General features: G+C 28.8%; 2 protein-coding genes across 2 annotated transcripts in view; one reads left to right on the top strand and one right to left on the bottom strand.

Annotated features, from left to right (window-relative positions):
• Positions 1-20,903, bottom strand: part of LOC112603879 (guanylate cyclase soluble subunit beta-1) — a 32,219-nt gene that overhangs the window by 484 nt on the left and 10,832 nt on the right. The gene's annotated exons all lie outside the window — the stretch shown is intronic.
• On the top strand, positions 2,281-15,802 carry LOC112603882. The gene is given in 3 exon segments (XM_025352681.1): positions 2,281-2,725; positions 13,910-14,268; positions 14,271-15,802. Coding segments are annotated over 3 exon segments (966 nt in total). The 5' UTR covers positions 2,281-2,387; the 3' UTR covers positions 14,540-15,802.

Here is a 20,903-nt window from a genome sequence, read left to right as displayed (position 1 = left end):
TTCTGTTTTATTTATTTTTGTAAATAGAATATCAACAACAACCAACAAAAAAAAAAAAAAAAAAAAACTATCATCATGAGATGACGTATTTTTTGTTACCTACTCGAACCTAATACCTCTACGCTGGACACGGTGCATGCACGTCTTGTATTGATCGAGCAGCTGTTCATACATCGATCACACATACCTCAATAGGTTCGGAGTACTCTATTATTTATTTATTTTAGCCAGCTAAAAGAATTTTTTTTAAACTAATCGTCTGAACAAGGTAAAAGTTTACATGTTTAGAATACGAATTTTTGTATTATTTATGGCTTTATTTAATGTGTATAGCCTAACAAAGCTGAAAATATAATTATCGTTTTATCACAGTGTCGGTTGATACGAAAACAAAACAATAGCCTTAGGCATATGGAAATAGTGGAATAATGTAGTGAAACTAACAATATTATTTTTTCCTACTTATTTTTATTTTTATTTTTCATTCATATATGCACTCAAAGTCTTCACTGTTGTCATCCGTGAGTCACGAGAGATTTAAGTATTTCCGTTTGAAGCTTTCTCTTCGATTTTTCAACTTCCAAATAACAAAACCTATTTATTTTGTTGACCAATAGACTTAGATAACGTTCAAGTTATAAATAATTATTATCATGGAATAAAATATTTAATTTTTATGTTTGCTGTGTATTCTAAATGCAGAGAAAAACAATTTATCTATTACCTGTCTATGTATACATATTATATTAATATAGTAATATAGATAATTTAGTTATTATATTACTTATAGTACTTATTTTTTTACATATTTAATTTTATAGAAACTGGTTTGATTAAAACGTAGTTCGATGATTAATTTATCGTAGATAAAAATATAGGTTAGAACGCGTTGATAATAATGTATATTATACGTTAAATACAACAGTGTTCGAACGATCTTTTAGTGATTTTACTTGATATTTTTTCTCTTCAAAATATGAAATTATTATTTAAGTATGGAATTATATATGGCCCATATAATATGGGTACCTGTTATACTAGGACGATACGAAGAGTAATATATGTTTTTTTAATCATAATAGGCTTACTCGTTGTTATTATACTCTCATCGTTTTTAAAAATAACTTAATTTTTTTTTTTTTATAAAACGTTTGTCGCTTAGCAATACAATTTATAATAAAATGTTGATTATGTCTGAACATTTCCGAGGATTGGCTATAACATATACCGTCCGTCGACATCATCATCTTCTTCAAAATCATATAAAGAGTTTAATCGTTTTCGGTAGGTAAACAACACATACACATACGCACACACACACATGACAATATTATTATTATTTACTATATATAATCCAAACGATCGACAAACCGTATATGAAAACATCGATCGTTTTTTATTCGGGTTGGCTTTCGTCCGAATAGGTAGGTAAGTACGACGTATCGGGTGGCGCCGGTCACCACATCAGCTCGAGACCGGAAACGTGTTTGTCGCACACACACACACACACACACACACACATATCACAATATACGCGACGACTTGGTGACGTGTTTTCGGAACGTTTCTGGTTCCTAGCCGCGATGACCGGCCGTCGCCGATAAGTGCCTACGAATAATATGTAATACCGGCGTGGAGTGACGGTCAAGGGTACGCGTTACGTTACCATGGTATAATACTTACATGTATTAAATTGTACACCTATATGGATACATTATACTTTTATAGGCTTAACCCACCGAGTTTAAAACGTGCACTGCGTCGTATTGATTAAGTCCGATTTGGACGATGATTTGGTATACAGAGGACCCAATACTATGCGTACTGTAATATATTTTTATTGTTATTGAACAGATGATTTTTTTTCTAAAACTTTAAATTGCGATCAAAATTCGTGAATGTATTATTTGAGTCTTTAAACTATAGTTTCTCCGCGGTATCTCGTAGAACTATTATCGAAAATTCATGAAGTGAAGTTAGTTAAACGCTCGTTTGATTTTCATGACGCGTCAACGTTTTAAAAAAAAAAAAAACAGTTAAACCGGGGTGGTCATCTTTTGAAAAAAAGAAACAGCACGAACATCTAATGATTCTTCTTGAGTATTCCAAAAATCAAAATTTTAACAAACGCATGTGAACGAAGAATGAAATAGGGGTGAACGTTGAGTATGCTCGGATGAAACACCCTGTGCAACATACATAACGTGTAACTACGATATTATGGCTTCGGAGGGCGGCAGCGGCAAATCGACAATCGTAAGTCGTTTAGTCGTCGCCGTCTGTCGTTTAGTCGGTCGGTCGGTCGGTGGGTTGATGGGTTTGTCGGTAGGTCGGTAGACAGATCGGTCATTCTGTCGTACACGTGCAGACGCGATCGCTTTTCAGGAATGACCATGCAGGCAGTGTTGGACGAATTTTACGCGCAGATCGTGGCCAAACTGGAACGCGACGAGCTGATTCCGGCCTACAAGCGGTCAATGCATCGCGAGTACCTGGCCACCGTGGTGGACGGGCTGTGCGGACCGTGGTGCGGCCGGGACAGGCGTCGGGCTTGCGAGGCCGCGGTGGCCGGAGCAGTGGCCTATCACGGCCGCGTGGTCCGGGACAACGGGTCTGTATGCCCGCTCGGAAAACATCACGACATGCTGTACGTGATGGCCCGCTTCGCCATGGACGCGGACGCCGGTCCCGAACCCGTAGCCGCGCTGCTGACCGCCATTTACACGTAAATTAATATGTTGCACTTTATATTAGTGTTTTGTATGCGCAATCGTTGTACTGCAGTGATTTGATTAGAGCTAATACGAGATAGATTACGTGAATCGCATTAAATATTTAATGTGTATTTTTTTCGGAGGGGTAGGAGGAAGAGGAGGAGGAGGAGGAGGTTAACGCAATTATAATGATAATTATAGTAGGTATAAAAACACAAAATGTGATTTAAATAATGTTGAATTCAAAGGGACTAACGCGGTATGCCAAGATTTATTGAAACGGTCTATATATGGTCACATGATGTATCCATTTACAGATTACAAGTCTTATTCAGTCTCTGTATGCCGAGACGAATGTCGTTCGATTGATATCGGAAAATATAATAAAAATGCATACGGACGACAGTTGATAACGGAATTCTGATGGCCTTTAGATTTTCAGAGTAGTTTTAATTGAATTCTCTACACAGCTCCTTTTTTCTTGTTTTTCACAGACGTTTTGTGTTCGAATTCAAATAAATATTTGTATGTACGCGATATTCGCTCATGTACACAATTACTGCGAGTGAATGATAGACAAGACGGTATTGTGTAAAAAAAAAAAAAAAACAACAAAAGCGTTTTAAATATTAAAAAACAATATACGTACGTTTGGATTATATTATGCGCGCGACCGCGGTGTTTATCAACTATTTTCCTCTATTAGAAGTCTTGGTCGTCAGAAGTGGTGGATATATTATTACGTGGTACTATAGATATATTTTAATATTCGTTATGTGTGATATTTTGACTGTTATCAACCAATCCGGATTAAGGAATCAGTGAGCCCCGGAGCGTACACGATTTTGTGTCCCTTGCTCTGAACGGCTACAATTTAAACGATCGCAACCGCTGCTTAACGGTCAACTTTTCTAATTGTTTATTTCCTATAGATAAATTATTAAAATAAAAACCATTGAAGTCTATATATATATATATATATATATATATAATCATAAAACGACATATAATTACATCTGTATATCGAATAATTAATAATCATTCGTGATACGAATTGCGCGAGTCCTGGACAGTTTCCTTCCCTAACATTGAAGTTGACAGATTTAGTGGTCTTTCAATAGTTATACAGTAGACACACAAATTTCACTTAGAGATCATTAGCGTGAAATTTACGAAAAAAAGTCATTTCGTGGTTCCCGCTTTTAATTTCTTTTACCAAAATCGATGAAACTAAGAATGCTAATTTCCATTATCAATATCTAATGTATTTATTCAAATTCTGATTTTTGAAATTTTTAAGTTTACTTTATATTTTCAATTATTCAGATTTTTATTCCATTAAGGATTCTCTTGGGACGATTTAAACTTCTTTCTTCAGTTAAGAACCAAACTTTTTACTGTAAATTATTATTAAGAAGATGTTTTTTTAAATGTTGATGTACATATTCAAATCAAAATTTGAATGCGTAGTTTTACTCAGTAATTAATAGGACTAAAAACTGATGCACTAAAAAATAAAATTGTTTTTATACGTGGAAAAAAACGATAAATAGTTAATTTTATTGCATTTAATTATTTTTATTTTAAATAAATTTTGAACCAAAAAATATGTTTTATTAAATAAAAAAAAAGAAGAAGAACTTTTGCAGGATTGTGCAATTTTAAGATTTTTAATCTGTAAAAATTATTCTCATTCAACTTTTCGTCACCACTCGTAATCTCTATATGTTTACGTCATATAAATCAGTTAAAAAAATTACGATTAATAATATTTGATTAGGGAAAAACTTTGCTACTACATTATAAAATTATTTTTTAATAGTAAAAATCAGAAAAATCAAAAACCAGATTTTACAACGCTAAAAGATCTAAAAACACCAGGATGTTAAAAAAATGAAAAAATACATGAAACGTTAACTTTAAAGTTCAAAAAAATGAGGTTTGATTAGGTTCATTATTAGAGAAAAGATGGGAGTGAGCATGTTTGGTGAATCATTCTATATATTTTGGCGGTCTCAGACTACGGTATACGGAAATCTTCCACCAGCTACCTATATAAACTATACTCCAACGAAAACCATTGGCTACGAATGTTTCGAGTAATTCTCAAAAAACGGAAGCGAATAATATAATCAAATCCGATCGAAGTTTCATCTTTATAAAATACCTATTTATCGTTATTGGCTTGACGAATTGTTCGATTTGCCTCTCTTTGTCTTTAGCGTAATGTACAATCGACGAGACGCGCCGGCGCCGCTGCAGCAGAATACGATTCTGATTAAATCCGTGAAAGAAAAATTCTATCGGGAGCTATGTAGAAAAATTATTATTATTATCATAAGGCAAATAGAAATCTCAACGTTTGGGGGAAGTTTGTGTGTACAAATATCTAGTATAAACTCTCTACCGTTCTACCGAACGCGTTTACGTGCTTTTATGTGATTTACATAATACCGTTTGAAATCTATAATTGAAATATATAAATCATGCCAACACTTAGAAAATATTCGTTTCTCTTTTTTCTTCATCTTCAAGCCAGATAATTTTAAAACATTGTCACTGTTTATTTTTCATTATTAAATTTTGGGACATCGTTATTTAATAATAATGAAAATACTATTATTGTCATTGATTTCTTTTACCGTCCTGAAATTCGGTATATTTGTTAATACTTGGCCTATTTGTTAAATTTTTTGTTGTCAGATTAAAAATCCTAGACTTATTATTTAAATTATTTATATTACAGAAAATATACTCGTAAGAAATTGTCTGCAAGCGGCTATATTTCGTTTGTTTATTCTTATTCAATCATAAACACCTGATTTAAAAGTTAAAAAAACACAATAATATAAAAAAAAAATCATGACTATTACTTAATAATATGTGACATTAGAAAGTAAAATCAATAAATACATTACTTATCATACCAATTTTATTTTTATATAAGTTAATATATTGTATTAAAATTACATCAAAAATAGTTTTTAATCAACCTATCTTTCGTTAAACATTAAATTGAATGTTTGAAGTAATTAGTTATCAATATTGGTTTTACAATAAATTTTAATTTTAAGTTAACTATAGGTTACTTATTTCACTCTTTGAAAAATAATAAAATTTTTATTTATCACAACAAAAACAATGGACGATAAATTATAATTATTTTTTTATTTTTTTTTTTTCATCAAAGAACTTTTTATAAGTTTATTGTGGGAAAAAAAATGTGAACCTAAAATTAAAAATTATTGTATTTAATAAAAGTATCTAGTTATAAAGATATAAAGAGCTACTTAGTAATTGAATAATTACGAATAAAAAAAAAAAATAAATACTTTCTTTGTGCTCATTATTACAAAATGAACAATCGCATCCGTGTATATTCATTGAATTCTAAGAACGAAATGAATCGTCCACAAAAATTAAAAGTAAACGAATGAAATGAAATATTTTATTATTATTTATTTATGTTTTTAAGATATAAATTGCATTTTAGTTGGATTAGACATCACGTAGAAAGTCTTTAAAATCACTAAAATAACTAAATCATTGATAGGTACTTATGTAACATTGTTAAAAATATTTACGACATAGTCACGAATCATACGTGTTATGTATGAACAATATATATATATATATGTATATAAATACTTTTTTTACGAAATAATTTATTTAAGGTCATTCCTTAATAATATATATTAATTAAGAAAATACCTTCTTAAAACCGTGAACTATTTGTTTATAATGTCTATGTTTTTGGTACACATAGGTACAATTACTAAGGTTTGCTAGGTTGTAATAAACGTAATTTAACTTAATAATATGTGTGTCACTCTAGAAAAATGATATTCATTTACATTCTAAATAATATGTTCTCCTTTCGTGTATAGATGGAACGTATCAAGTTTTTAAAGTTCGTTAAGTATTATATTTTACAAAACGCACTCGAGCATTATAAATTATAATAATATATGCATAAGTAAGTAGGTTTGCATTGCGAAAATTGAAATGACTGTAAATGGTAGATTATGCAAATAATACACATTTGTCGTTCCAAGAATAGTAATGTATTATATTATGTTTGATATTTTAATTTAGCTATAGTAAAAAAAAAAATTAACATAATATATATATATTATATAACATAGTTTTTGCTTCTAAGTAAACAAACGCCTCATTACTATTCAGTTTGTGTAGGTATAACAATATATTTCCGACCAAAAGTATTAAGATTTTTAGATTTAATAATAATTGTAAATCGTAAAGAGAACACAGGGCTGCAAGTATACGAGTATAGTACAATTAAGTACTAATAACACATATTACGGTATTATATTATATATAATTATGTTAGTCATTTTGAATTCAAACATTTGATTTGAAATTTATTTCGATTATTTAAGTCGGTAACGACGATGATAAGAAAAATGTTAAAGATTTCAGGATCACGAAAAAAAATGTATGTTCCTACATGATAATATTATGTTGGAATAGCATTAGGTAGCAATACACTATGAAAACCATGACGAATATTAAATGCTATTGTGTAATGGATTGCTCGTTTCAGAATGTTTTGTTGTCGGGATAGGTGTTTGCACTATAGTTAATTTTTTTTTAATCGTATTTCTAATTCGGATTCGATGAGATATTAAAAAAATACAATTCGTTACGTCATGTTTTAGAATTAGGGTATACTACGCACATTTTATTTTTTATGCTGCAAGGTCAAGCTAAACTAAGACGTGGGAAAAGGACCAGTGCACTTAAAATACTTAATTTATATTTCCATTTATACAAAAGCTGGATCATGAAACATTTAAAATAAAAATATATAAATACTTACGCTTCGGCTTTACCGTGCTTATATCATTGCTTATTAGTATTTCAGTTTGAATATAACATTTTGCACATAGCGGTTGTTAGTCATATGAAATAATATTAACTCGGCATTATTATATACCGTAAAATGTATTTATTTTTTGGATTTAACTAAACTATAAATTTGTAATATCAAATTGAGGTTATTACAAATTATTCAAATCAAACTTGTTATTCTTAGTATTTATACGTCATAGACTAATAAAATGTTCATAACAAACTTGTATCTCTTTCGAAAATTCAATTTGTGTGAATAAGCATGTGTTTAATTGGAAATTTAAAACGTCATTCATTTAATTTTCAAAATGTATTGAACCTATTTTTAATATGCTATATTATAGCGTGTTTAGTTTGAAAATACAATTTTATAATGTTTAAAGTTGATTAATTATTTATAATGTTTAAAATTTATTTTGTGTATAGCAAAATGTCAAATGAAGATGTTATTTAATATAATTTCACATTTTTATCGACAATTTTTCGATTGATTTTTCTTTGCCTTTCAATAATTTTCAAGAAAATTAAAATTAAAATATATACTTGATATTGTTGAAACTCCTTCAGACAACGCTAATGGTATATTATAATATATGATGCTTTATTTGAAAATACTTTTGATTTTTCATAAGAAATCTAATTATTCCGTTAAAAAGTAAAATTATGTTTTTTGATAGTTTATACCTATTATATAAATACATTGTGCATTGTTTATTATTTAAGTTTTGAATAGTTTTAAATTTTAATAAATTATACATGTATACATTTCACGTGTAGTATGCTATTGCTAAGTTACCGTATTAAAACTTTGAGTGACGAAGTTGTAAAATTAAAGTATTTTAGTCTTTAAGTTTGGTTTAAACTTGTAGTTCGTTTAAATTTCATTGTTTTCATTAAAAAAAAAAAAAAAAAAAAACACAATGAAATATTTTAAATGCTGTTTAAGTAACTATAATTTATTTGTATAATATCATATAAATTAATTATATGCCTTTGGAATATTACAATCATTTTTAAACTATTAAATATAAATTGAATATAATAAAACAATTATTTACAAATAAAGTATGATGTTAGTGTGTGTGTTAATAATAAACATTGTGTTTATATTATTATTAATTTCTAGTCACGATATTTCGTTTGTTTACACATTATATTTTTAACCTTGAGCCAAAGAAATAAAATTAAAAATTTGCACTGATATAATATTTGATATATCTTTCAACACGTAAAAAATAATTGGTTTGCAATATTTGTATTCATATGACTATACGGCACAAGTGTCACCAATTAATATCCGGAGTTATTGTTATTCTGTTGTAGCACAAGGACAGTGCAGCTAATGTGAAGTCCTCCCTAATTCCCCGGGACGTCAATTTATAATATAGTATGATCTGAGAGTGGTACGTTTTGATTGCAAGTTTGTTGACTTTATTTGGCCTAGATGGGAAAAATATTCATTGGCATTCTATAAGTGGTATTAGCGAAATCATCATTCATAGACATATTATAAAGTATGTGTATTTATTTATTATTATTATATTATCATATTAAATTTCAACTCACGTATAATATATATATGCCATCACAAAGTAGAAATGATGGGCATTATTGCCAAACGTTTCTTTTTTACGAAAGTTTGATGGGAGCTGTCGGAATGCGTAGTCAAAGATGAGTTATTTTTTCATAAATTTCGATCTGTATAAGACTTGAATGTACTTATTAATGTCGAGTATTGAGTATGATTTCTTACAAGCGTATTTCGTGGTATGTATCTACTGTATGTCAATGTCAACAAAACATGTATGGATATATGTATACAAAATTTAATTTATAACAAATTATGTACATTCAAATGTCAGTTAATTACGAAAGTTTATTTCAACACTTGAAAGATACTTAAATAAAATACAATATTGTGTTATATAGGGTTTAAAAACTGTGTCGTAAAAATAAAGCTGAAAAGTAGAAGAGTGCTAGTTGACACAAGTCCAAAATAAACACCTTAACGAAATGTCAGAAGACCTCTGATATCTATAATTCTGTATAGTGCAGCTCATGGTCCGGAAGTACATTTAAAATATGACCTACAATTTCTCGAAACTATTAACGCTAGTGTTTCTGGTCTTACTTTCGTTCCCATTTAGTTAAAAACTTAACGTCATGTATATGAATGTTTTATTTAAATTGCGTAGAAGTCAAATATAGGTCAAATTTAATTTCAATGTACAAGCGCCTTCTTCATTCGAGTTTATTGGTTACCGGTTATTGGCTATTGCCTACTGGTTATTGCTATAAAAATATAAAATGTTTCTATAAATTTATATATACGTACATAATTTTACATATAAAATCATAATAAAATAATTTGTTGAGTATTAAATTTATACTTTAGTGATAGTCATCATGATAGTTGTTAAAATAATGTTTAATAAATGTATATACCTATACTTTAATCAATTATTAAAATCTTTTAATAATAATATTATAGTATTAAATTTTTATTTTTATATTACCATTTAAGAAAAAAAAAACTTATGGTTAGTGTTTGTGGTATTGTGTTTTTAACAACAATATTTATACCCTTGCAGATAGTATGATTTAAATATATTTTTTAAAATCATTACTATTAAGTACAAGTTATAGGTTTGGTGTGTTTGAAATATAATTTATACTCATGTTCAGAGACTAATCCAAAGTATTATGAACATTCATACACTTATACGCAGGTATAATGTTATTTTTTTTTTACGGGAACATACTTAACGAACTGCATCCTTGGATTTATGATAAAATTCAACTTAGCTATTCATCCTGCGTTAAAACTAATGAAGTATAGATATTATTAGATATATTCAAGAAAGCGAAATCCTTGAAAACGATAATTATCAAAAAATTATATAGGTATTATAATCCATAATATTATATACTATAGTTAGGTACTGTGATTTAGAGCTGTAACTAGGATTTGAACAAATGTATATAATAGTTATCAATCACAATGGTTAGTTTAGATTACATTAAAATTATGAAAACCACATTACGTATACGAGTGGATCATTTTTGATACTCAATTATTATTGTACTTGACCTTGTTAAATTTAAATTACAAAATATCTTTTAAGTACAAACACTTTGATATAATTCGTTGTCGAACAAATCTAAATGTAGACGATTTATTGGGTTCTGATTAAAAAAAAATATATATATACGTATTGACGTACACGTATATGTACGTATATTATATATAATAACTAATAAGTATTAACATGTAAAAATAGAAATAATAGTTCTGATCAAAAAATTAAAAATTAAAGTAATTTAATTTCATAGTTATATTTGACCAGTTGAGTTGGATTGTTGTGTTTATAAATTATAATATTAAACTTCACATTATAGTTGATTATCTTTTATTATATTATAGACATATTTCAATTTAAGTTATTAAACTTTAATTTTGAATTTTGTATTTTTAATCTTATCTCATAAAATTATTTAAATTTAAGTAAAAATTGATTAAAATGATTAGTTTGTAAGTATCCTTGACTTTTGCATTGCGTTTTAGTATCGTTGAATTGTTTATGTTATTTAAGGAAAAATATATACAAATGTATTTTTGAAACGTACTTTAAATATATTATGGATCTTTTAAAAACAACTTCATTATTTACGCACGCTTAAGATTTTTTATTGGTTAGTTAACTTTTATGTAGATAAAATGAATTACATTTTATTTATTTTTTTACATTTGTAATGTATTTAATGATTTTAAAATAACTGGATTCGTATATTACATATTGCATTAATACCATTTAATAAAGTACTTTACATATATTAATTTCATTAATATTATAAGTTATAACTGCAGTTATATTAATGTTTTATTCAGTTAAATGCCAATGTATATTAATTTTATTTTTTTGAATGTTCCCGCATAATAAGTAATTTTTAATAAGAGCATAATTTTAAAAATACTTTAAATTTTAACTTAAAAAAAAAAAAACCAATACATTTTTAACAAAATTAAACAAATTTATATCAACGTTTAAATCCTTAAAAATGTATTGTTTATAATATATATTTATTTGTTATAAGTATTATTATTATGTTGAAAAAAAATATTTTTTATCTACGACTGACTGTATTGAAACAGACGCATTTTCGTGAAGTTGGATTTGAATCAGTTATTCGGTCATTGTTCTTCCTATTTACTGTATATTATTTTATTAACAAATTAATGAACGGTGAAATACTTAGAATTTGTGCTATTGAATTTCACTTTTTAATATTTGCTATTCGTTTTATTTATTGCTTTACAACTTATTTTCTATTAATTTTTTGATTTTATTATACTGAAATATAACGATTTAGCAAAATGACTAATAATTTAAATCTGTTAATTCATCTTAAATTTCTTTTTTATTATGATAGTATAGTCAGCGATTGTTATTGTTTTTAGTATTGATTAACTTGTAAATAATATTGTAACATTCATTGGATGATATTTTAATCAATATTTTCAATCCAACGGATCACAACATGGCTGTGAAAAATTTATTGTGATTACTTACTAGACTTTCATCTTTGATCTATAATAATGATATACAAAAGATTTATCCAAAAGCAGTTATTTATTGCATATGCGCACCCGCAAAATAGGCGAATAGTAATAAAAATGTAAAGCGATTTTTGTGGTTTGGTTTCGAGTCACTGGTAGAATAACGATTGCAGTATAGATGGATACTTGGCAAGTACTGACTACATTCGGAAACAAGCGTGATAATACAATGACGATAGTATAAATGCATAATTAGTTATAATAACCTTGTAGAAATCAATCATTTTCGATTGGCACCGCCGCGCGCCAATTGAGTTAAAATTAGAACTAGGTCCCGAATTCTGACCACTGAACGATCATTCATTGACCCAATGGCCCAACATCCGTTACAGCTTATAATATTACAAATAAACGAATATGATAACATTACTATTATTATTGTGGTACGTGTATTATTTATTACGCTCAGGTTGTGCGTAAAGCTGTAAAAATGCATAGAACATGAAATAAAGGTAGATTAACAACGTTGTGTTAACCTTTTCTCTCCAATTCAAAATACAATTTATGTACTCACGATTTTTTTTTTCATGTAAAAACTTACGTATTACATTTTACCGGTTTACCCTAACATAATAATACAAATACGGATATGTTTATGTTAAACATAATCCATGATTTTGTCTGTACACATATAATATACTGTAAAGATTTTCACGATAATCCGTTATAACTCATATCCCACAGCTATCTGACCCTAATTATTGTTTGCACTATTATAAAGTCTAATTTAATATATTGATAATTATTCCGACAAACCTACCATATTTACAGGTGGTTATACAATATACAATGTAAAGTGTGATAAAAAAAATATATTTTACGACATAATATATTATATTATAAAATTCTGTAAAATGTTGTAAAAATTAAAAATAAAGTTCAGTTTTCACCATATTAGCTTTACCGCGATTCTCTATTAACATCTAAAAACCAAGAAATAATTTACACTTGCTTTAATATATATAGTATAGGACTAAAACCCTGTTGGGTAAAAAAAAAAAAAATAATAACAAAAAAAATATTTTGTAAAAAATTAAAGTCAATATAATTCTTTTGTAAAATTCAAATAAATTGTCCCATTATAGGAGGCTTATCGGATTAACGAAAATTAATAATTCAAAGAAAAAAAATGTAATTCCATGATATGACTATTATTGATAGAGTATTTTGACTTATAGATTAGTATTAACGCCTTTTTAAAAATGGATTTTTAAATTTTCACATCGGTAGTTACTAGATTTGTGGTTGTCACGAAACAGTCTCGTATCAGGGGACAAAGTTTGATGACGTACTTCTAACAATTATTTCGAATGCTTACGGCGTACGCATCATTTTATGTCGTATTATGCAGAAATATACAATAATTAATATAAGTTTCGTTCTTGGAATATGCAAAAAAAAAAAAAAAACAATTCATAAATTAACATTGGAAACAGAATATGTGCTAACCATACACTGCATTAACGTGCAAGTATATTCGATACATCGTGAAATTTATAGGTTCTCAAACAGAGACGTTCCAATAGCCAAACGTTTACAAAAATAATATGCATTTGCATTTAAATCCGAGCCACGCGTGGCAGCTGACACGAACGTCGTTATTACAATATTATATAATATACGTTTCACACGATCGTACGCTGCGGCGAGAAACATTTTGTATTTTATCAGTGACGTAATCGTCTGCGCGTGTGTCGCGTTGCAGGTGCGAGAAAACGTTGGAGAAGCTGTTCGAGGGCGCCGTGGTGGGCAGCAAAGTGGCGCGCATGATCAGCGGCCGGTGGACGGACTTCGGGGCCACCGTCGCCGACAATCAGACGGCGTTGGACTTCTACCTGGATCGGGCCACGCGCGCGCGGCTCCTGCTCGACGGCCGCCGGCTGCAGGACGTCCGGATGCGGTCGTATCGGGCGGCTCCCGTGATGGTGGCCACGGCCGCCGGAGGACGGCCGTTGCCATGCCTGTTGCGGTACGGCCCGGACGGGAAGGTCGGTGCGCGCGGCCATCGCATGCCTGCGCGTTCCGCCGACCGCGACCGCCGTCCGCCGTCCGCCGGCCGCGTCCACCGTGTCTGGAACTGTTGCTCAGAGCCGTCGCCCGCGAGACCGACGGCCGCTGTAGTGACAGCGACGACGAGAACGGCAGCGTCCACGCGTCGGGCGACGGCGACGAGGACGGACGTGACGGCAGCGGCGTAAACGTCGTTCCGGCGCTGCTGCACCTGGCCAGATGCGCAGTGCGCAAGGCGTTACACCAAAACTTCAGCCTACCGCACGGCATACCGCAGTTACCCGTGCCCAGGTCATTGGTATCGTATTTAGATCTCGAGTGTTGATCCGCAGCGTTTCTACTCGCTCCTGCCTGTCAGCCACCGTTCGTTCAATCAGCCGTGCATCGATACACGCGTTATAATATGCTTTTATCTGCGTCGGATTTGCGATCACAATTCGCTAATCGTTCTAATAAAATAACGATACAGATACGACTCGTTTAATCATTATTTTTTTTTTTTTTATGTATATTTTTACCAGGACTTTGCACTAGAATTACGTAACACTATTAAATATTGTTACAAAAACCAACTAATGACCAATTTAAACAAAAATGGTTTTTTTTTTTCGAAACGCCCGAAATCCGAATAATATATTCCGAATAACCCAAAAACTGAATGTTAATTCTGTTTTTTTTTGCAAATAGTTGTTTGAAAGTAATTAATGGGTATTAATTAATAGGGATTAAATATGCTCATCTTTCTTCTTTTTTTTTTCGTGGAGGGAAGGGGCTAAGTTATTTTGATGATACCCATACTTGTGTCTTACTTGTGGTGTAGAATATTTATGTCATGTATAAGTTCGATCTTTTAATGTATTTTTAATTTTTTTTTGTGAATTATCAGGCGCCCGTGTTAACTCATACTATCTGAAAAATCATGGTTATTAATACCGACAATTTTCTTTAAATTCTTTATCCCGACGTTTGAATCCGGAATATATTTAGCATCCGTCATTCCAATAAATGATTCGGATACAAACCTCTGTTTCTCATGTTTCCAATAGTTGTACGAAATTTTCTGTAGTAATCTTATTGCTTGCAATACTGATATTGACAATTGTTTATTGATTTGATTAGTGTTAACGTGGTGTGACCGCCTTGGTAACTAAGATTGTAACACCGCAACTGTGGTTAGGAGGCCCTCCACTGGCATATTATAATTATTAGAGGCACTGCACGCGTCGAATTAATAAGTTATTGAAGTACATTGAAGTCTTGTTGTTTTCATTAATTATACATTGATTTATTTTGCCAAGTAAACGGAACTTCTGTAAACTTATACATCGCAGTAATAAATTACCCAAAAAGTGAAGTAGGTAACATTTATGGTGACTTAAAACACCATTTAAAATAAATAAATAATTGTTTAAGTCAATATTGAAACAATTAATTGTATTGATCGTTGCTGTTAATATTTTTTGTTATTATTTAATAAACCACAAAGATGAACAATATAAATTAATAGAGGTATTCTGTGTACTGCTTTGTGCAATATATGCTGTACTAATGTATAAGTATTATTATAGTATGTATTGTGTATTTTAGTGCCACGATCAAATATATTTTTCATTATATACTTTTGAAAATGATCGTGTTAACGACAAGTTATTTTTTATTGATATTCCTATCGAGAACCATGTAATGTATTTTTAAATATATTGTCAACATAATTTTTTAAAACGGAATATGATAGGTAAGTATATTTTAAGAAATTATTTAATATGTGTGATATTCAGGGTAATTTTTACCAACAAGTATCTACTCATTGGCATAAAACTTAATTTAAATAATTTTCATAATATATTATCATATTTTTTATTTATATATGTATGTATACCTATTATTAATGATAAAAAATATAAACATTATTATTAAGGTATGTATATTAATGTGTATGTAGATTTACATAATACCTACTTGCTTTTTTTTTTCGTATATGATTTTGTTTTTCATAACTATAATTTATGGAATTGTTTGATTGAGTAAATATTTATTTTCTAGTCATATTATTATTATATTATATCTATAAAATATTGGGTACGTAAATAACTACAATAATATAACCGTTTAACATTTAACATAATTGGTTTGTTTTTTCCAGTCAATATATAAAATTAAATGCATAAAATGTGAAAGTTAACTACAGAAATTTGAATAATATTATTAATGGTTGTCAAGAGGTGCATTACGCTAATATAACTTTTTAGGAAACTGGAGATGGACCATTTTTTATTCTTTTTTTCACTCCACATATTCATAATTTTACCTACACTTATATTAACATTAATTTTAAAAAAATGTATATAAAATGTATGCAATCACGAAGTAGTCTATCATTGATGGAAAATTTATAAACTACATGGATAATATTTCATTATAGTATGCCACTATATTATCATAATATTATATAAGTTAAATTATAGTCGAAATTTTATTGAAAATCTAAAAAACAAAGTTATTACGATAACATTAATGATACTAATTGTATTTATTTATGTAAGCTTATTTAACGAAGGATTGTCATCCGGTTTTTTTCATATAAATATAAGTTTAAGACAATTATTGGATATTAAACAATATTCGTTACATCATGAAAATCATTTTATGGAACGATAAGTACCTAATTCAATAAGTTATTTTGAAATGCCTTTACTGTTTTCTTTAAGAGTACATTTTTTTTATTTTCTCTAGAGTGAGATTGGCTGTTTGAAAGTTTATACAATCCATAGAAGATTAAAATTATTTGAACATATCAAACTAAATATTAGCTGTCGCCCTTTAAAATACTTATAATTCAGTTCATTATTAGATTATCATTAACGTAAAATTGGACAGTAGTTCGTTAATATTTTCCTAGTCGTTGCTCGTTAGTACAGCTTCCTTCAGTAATAGTTTAACGAGCTGTAACGTTCCCTTAAAAAAGCATCATCGCTGGTATCCTTATTGTGTAATATTATCAATTAAAATCTAAAAGCTTAATAAGATGGTGTAAGCGCAGTTATTAAATTTCACGTTATAGGTACTCCTGCAGTAGATCAAAGTTAAAAACAAAAAATTAAATATTAATGTACACCTTACGAGTGTTATTATTATAATACTTTATAAATATATTGTTTCCTAATGATTTAATGATTTGTTGCTCACACGTGTGATTAGGTATATAAATATAATATAATATGTAATTTTATTATCAGAACTTGCATGTGTAATATTATGTTAAATTAGTATTACGACAAGGTACTCTCAACACAAACTTAGAGATATAAAATTAATTAAAAGGTCGTATAAATCACCTTTTTTGTAGCGAAAGTGGTAAAATATTAAAAGCATCCTAAATACGTGTGGTGAGCGAATTAAGTCTAGCGCTTCTCAAAGTTAAATATGTTATAAAAGAAAAAAAAATAAATAATTGCTTCAAATATTTATAAAAAATACCTTAAATTTATGAAATAATATTTAAAATTTTAAATGTATTCGTTATTAAATTTTTTCCACAAAAACGTATACTACAAACGATTTGAACAAGGCTTAAATTTGTATTCATTTTTATCGAAGATAGGTCAATAAAACTATCAAAACTCTTGGAAACTAAATAAAAACAAGATTAATTTTATCAATACTACCTACCGTCATTATTATAAATTCGTATAGAGGTATTAGATTACAACAGAATAGGGTTGATATAAAAACCACAGGAACTTATAATACAATTGTGAATACGATAATTGTCAGCAACTCAAAAAAAAAGTTTTGTATAAATTTATAATTTTTAATTAATGATTATAATCATAAAACTTCACAATGTTATTGTAAATAGTCGTACTCAAAAATAAAATATTTAACAAATAATAAAGTAACAGAAAAAACATTTACTCATTTACTTTTTATACTAATTGCTAATAAACCATAACTAATTATATATTAAATCACGTTATTTTCGAAGTCATCAACCGTTCACGAAATGTTACGTTTACTTACTAACTTTAAAATAATTGTACACCACGGCTAGCATGCAGTGTGGCGTGCAAGTCTCAAGACGTGTTATGTGTACAATACTTTTTTATTATTGTCCTTAAAATATGTATTTATTTGGTTTAACCATTATTATTTTTTTCTTTATTGCTTCAACGCGTTCAGTTATCATTTAGGTCATGATCGTCTTAAATCTATAATAATAAGAGGTATTGTCAAAAAAATCTCGTCGTCGAACCGTTTTATTAGTTATTACATAACTATTTGTGTATTATACGCCCCACAGTGAGTATTACTATCCATTTGTTTCTCAATAATAACAGTTGCTCGTTTTTTGCTTTTTTGAATTTTGTTGTTTGATAATAACGATGATCCATGCATTTTATATAGTAATTTAGAATAATTGGGTAATGTAGACATAACCTAATAAATTTGGTGTTGTCTTAAAAAATGCTGACCATAATAATTGATTTTATGAGTTATAAAATTTTGTATTTTATATTATGAATGATGAATATTTTAAAACAATTATAATGGTTAATACTAATAATTATACTTAGGTACTTACGAAATAAATAAATAAGTTATTATGTTTTATTATTCTAAAGATTATTTAGAATAATTACATATTTATTTATATATTGTTCACTAGAATGGCGCTTATATGATTGCGAAGCTTTCCTTTGTGTCAAAACCAATTCCCAAATATATATTAAAATTATGGGAAGAATATTAAAATGGAAAATTAACAATAAATAATAATAGATCATATTAAACAAATGGGTATGAGATACCATAATAATAAAAAAATTCAGTTAAGATAATTAATTAAAATATAATAAATTATAACATGATAATAATACATTTTTAACAATGTCAGTTACAGTTAACAGAGAGTCCTAAGTCTTTAAAAATGAGAAGGGAAACGTATATTTGCACAAATGATATGTATAAATTCGTCCAAATGAAAGCCGCCCAATAATTAATACACGATTTAAGGTTAATATCAAAATGAAATTCTATGGAATGGTCGAGCGGTGGCGGCAAGTAGTGTATATGAATGTGCGCATGATACACATGAGTAAATATATGACTGCAATAACTAATAATGTTTGATTAGACGTAGAAAGGTAAACTCTAACTATGAGCATTATAATATTAGTGGAGGAAAAATGAAAAACGATGATGGAACGCGTACGGGATGACATCGTTGATAATTTTAGACGTTAAATGCATGTCGGTTGTTGGTGGGTAGGCACGTAATATTATATTATATTGTGCAAGACGAATAACAGAGTAGAAGGGCGAATGGGAATGGCTGTTGCCAAACGTACGTTTCTGTGTAGGGTGTTTTTTTTTTCTCATTTGTATTCGAAATATTTTTTCCAACTCAAAACTTTGGCCAAAATATAATATCGTGATGTAGACATACGGTTTTTTTGTATTAAGACGTTACGCGTCTCTGTCTACTCATTTCATGGCGTCACTTTGTTATCTAATCGTACCTATATATGTGTCGGACGCTAAACGACCCGTACGATGACGCCTCCGTGACCAATTATTATGCGATTTATTTATATTTTCGTTTATTTCGCATTAGGATTCGGTATCGGAACAGCGGTGTACGTGTAGGGCGACAATGCTTTGTTTGCCGTGAAGTTAAACGACCGTGAAGTCGGCTGAACGAAATCGAATTAATACGACGCCGCTAAAAAAATACAGCCTAACCCAGTGATAAAACGAAAAAAAAAAAAATTAATATTCTACAGTCATAATAGATTATCAATTTTGTCGCCGTTTGTCAATGTTAGAATAGCATATTAAGGAAAATATTTTATTGATGACCCGTTATCCGTAGATAAGATACATATCGTTCTACGTGGATAATGTTGATAAATTCGTTAAACTTTACTTAATTACCATCTTATTTCGTCATACGACTAGTTATATTGTTTAAATTGTTTATAAATACATACAACCAAAAACACTAAAATATTTAAGAGACGTAGTCTTATCACACAATATCTTAACATTAGCAATTAAATAATGTATCTGCATATTTTTGAAACAGTTAATTAAAAGAAAGAGTTAAGTAATGAAATTGAAACCATTATATCAACTAATTGCGTTAAATATACTTAAGCTTATAACACATAAATTAAAGTTTGTTAGTAATTATATTGTGATTATTATTCATTTATGTAACTTTATACATGTATGCATTTGGTTCTTGTAATGAGATGTGCTACAAATATAATCAAAATATGATGTAATAAACATGAGATAATAATTGTATAATTTTGAATAGATATTAAAATATGTATATAGTTAGGTTTCTTTAATATCACTTTAAATTATAAATTGACGTTTACTAATGTATTTTTTAAATTAAAATAATTTGTCTCGACTCAATAGTTGATAATATTGTTATTTTACAAAAAACATTACCGCATTACGCCACTGTGATAATACGAATCATATTATTATATATTTTGTGTATTACTTCGATTAGTAATCATCTCTATAGTAATATTTTATTCATTGCCACATTTAGCTTAAATAAATGCTTTATTTATTTTTAATTAAATGATACTTATATGTTGTTATACACACCAATTTATTAAATAGATATTCGTACTATATTGTAACACTCGAAAGTAAATTATACTATATTT

This window comes from Melanaphis sacchari, unplaced genomic scaffold, assembly GCF_002803265.2.
Source record: "Melanaphis sacchari strain LSU unplaced genomic scaffold, SCAv2.0 Contig112_pilon_pilon, whole genome shotgun sequence".
Taxonomy (NCBI): Eukaryota; Metazoa; Arthropoda; class Insecta; order Hemiptera; family Aphididae; genus Melanaphis; species Melanaphis sacchari.
This window is presented reverse-complemented; position numbering and strand designations above follow the sequence as displayed.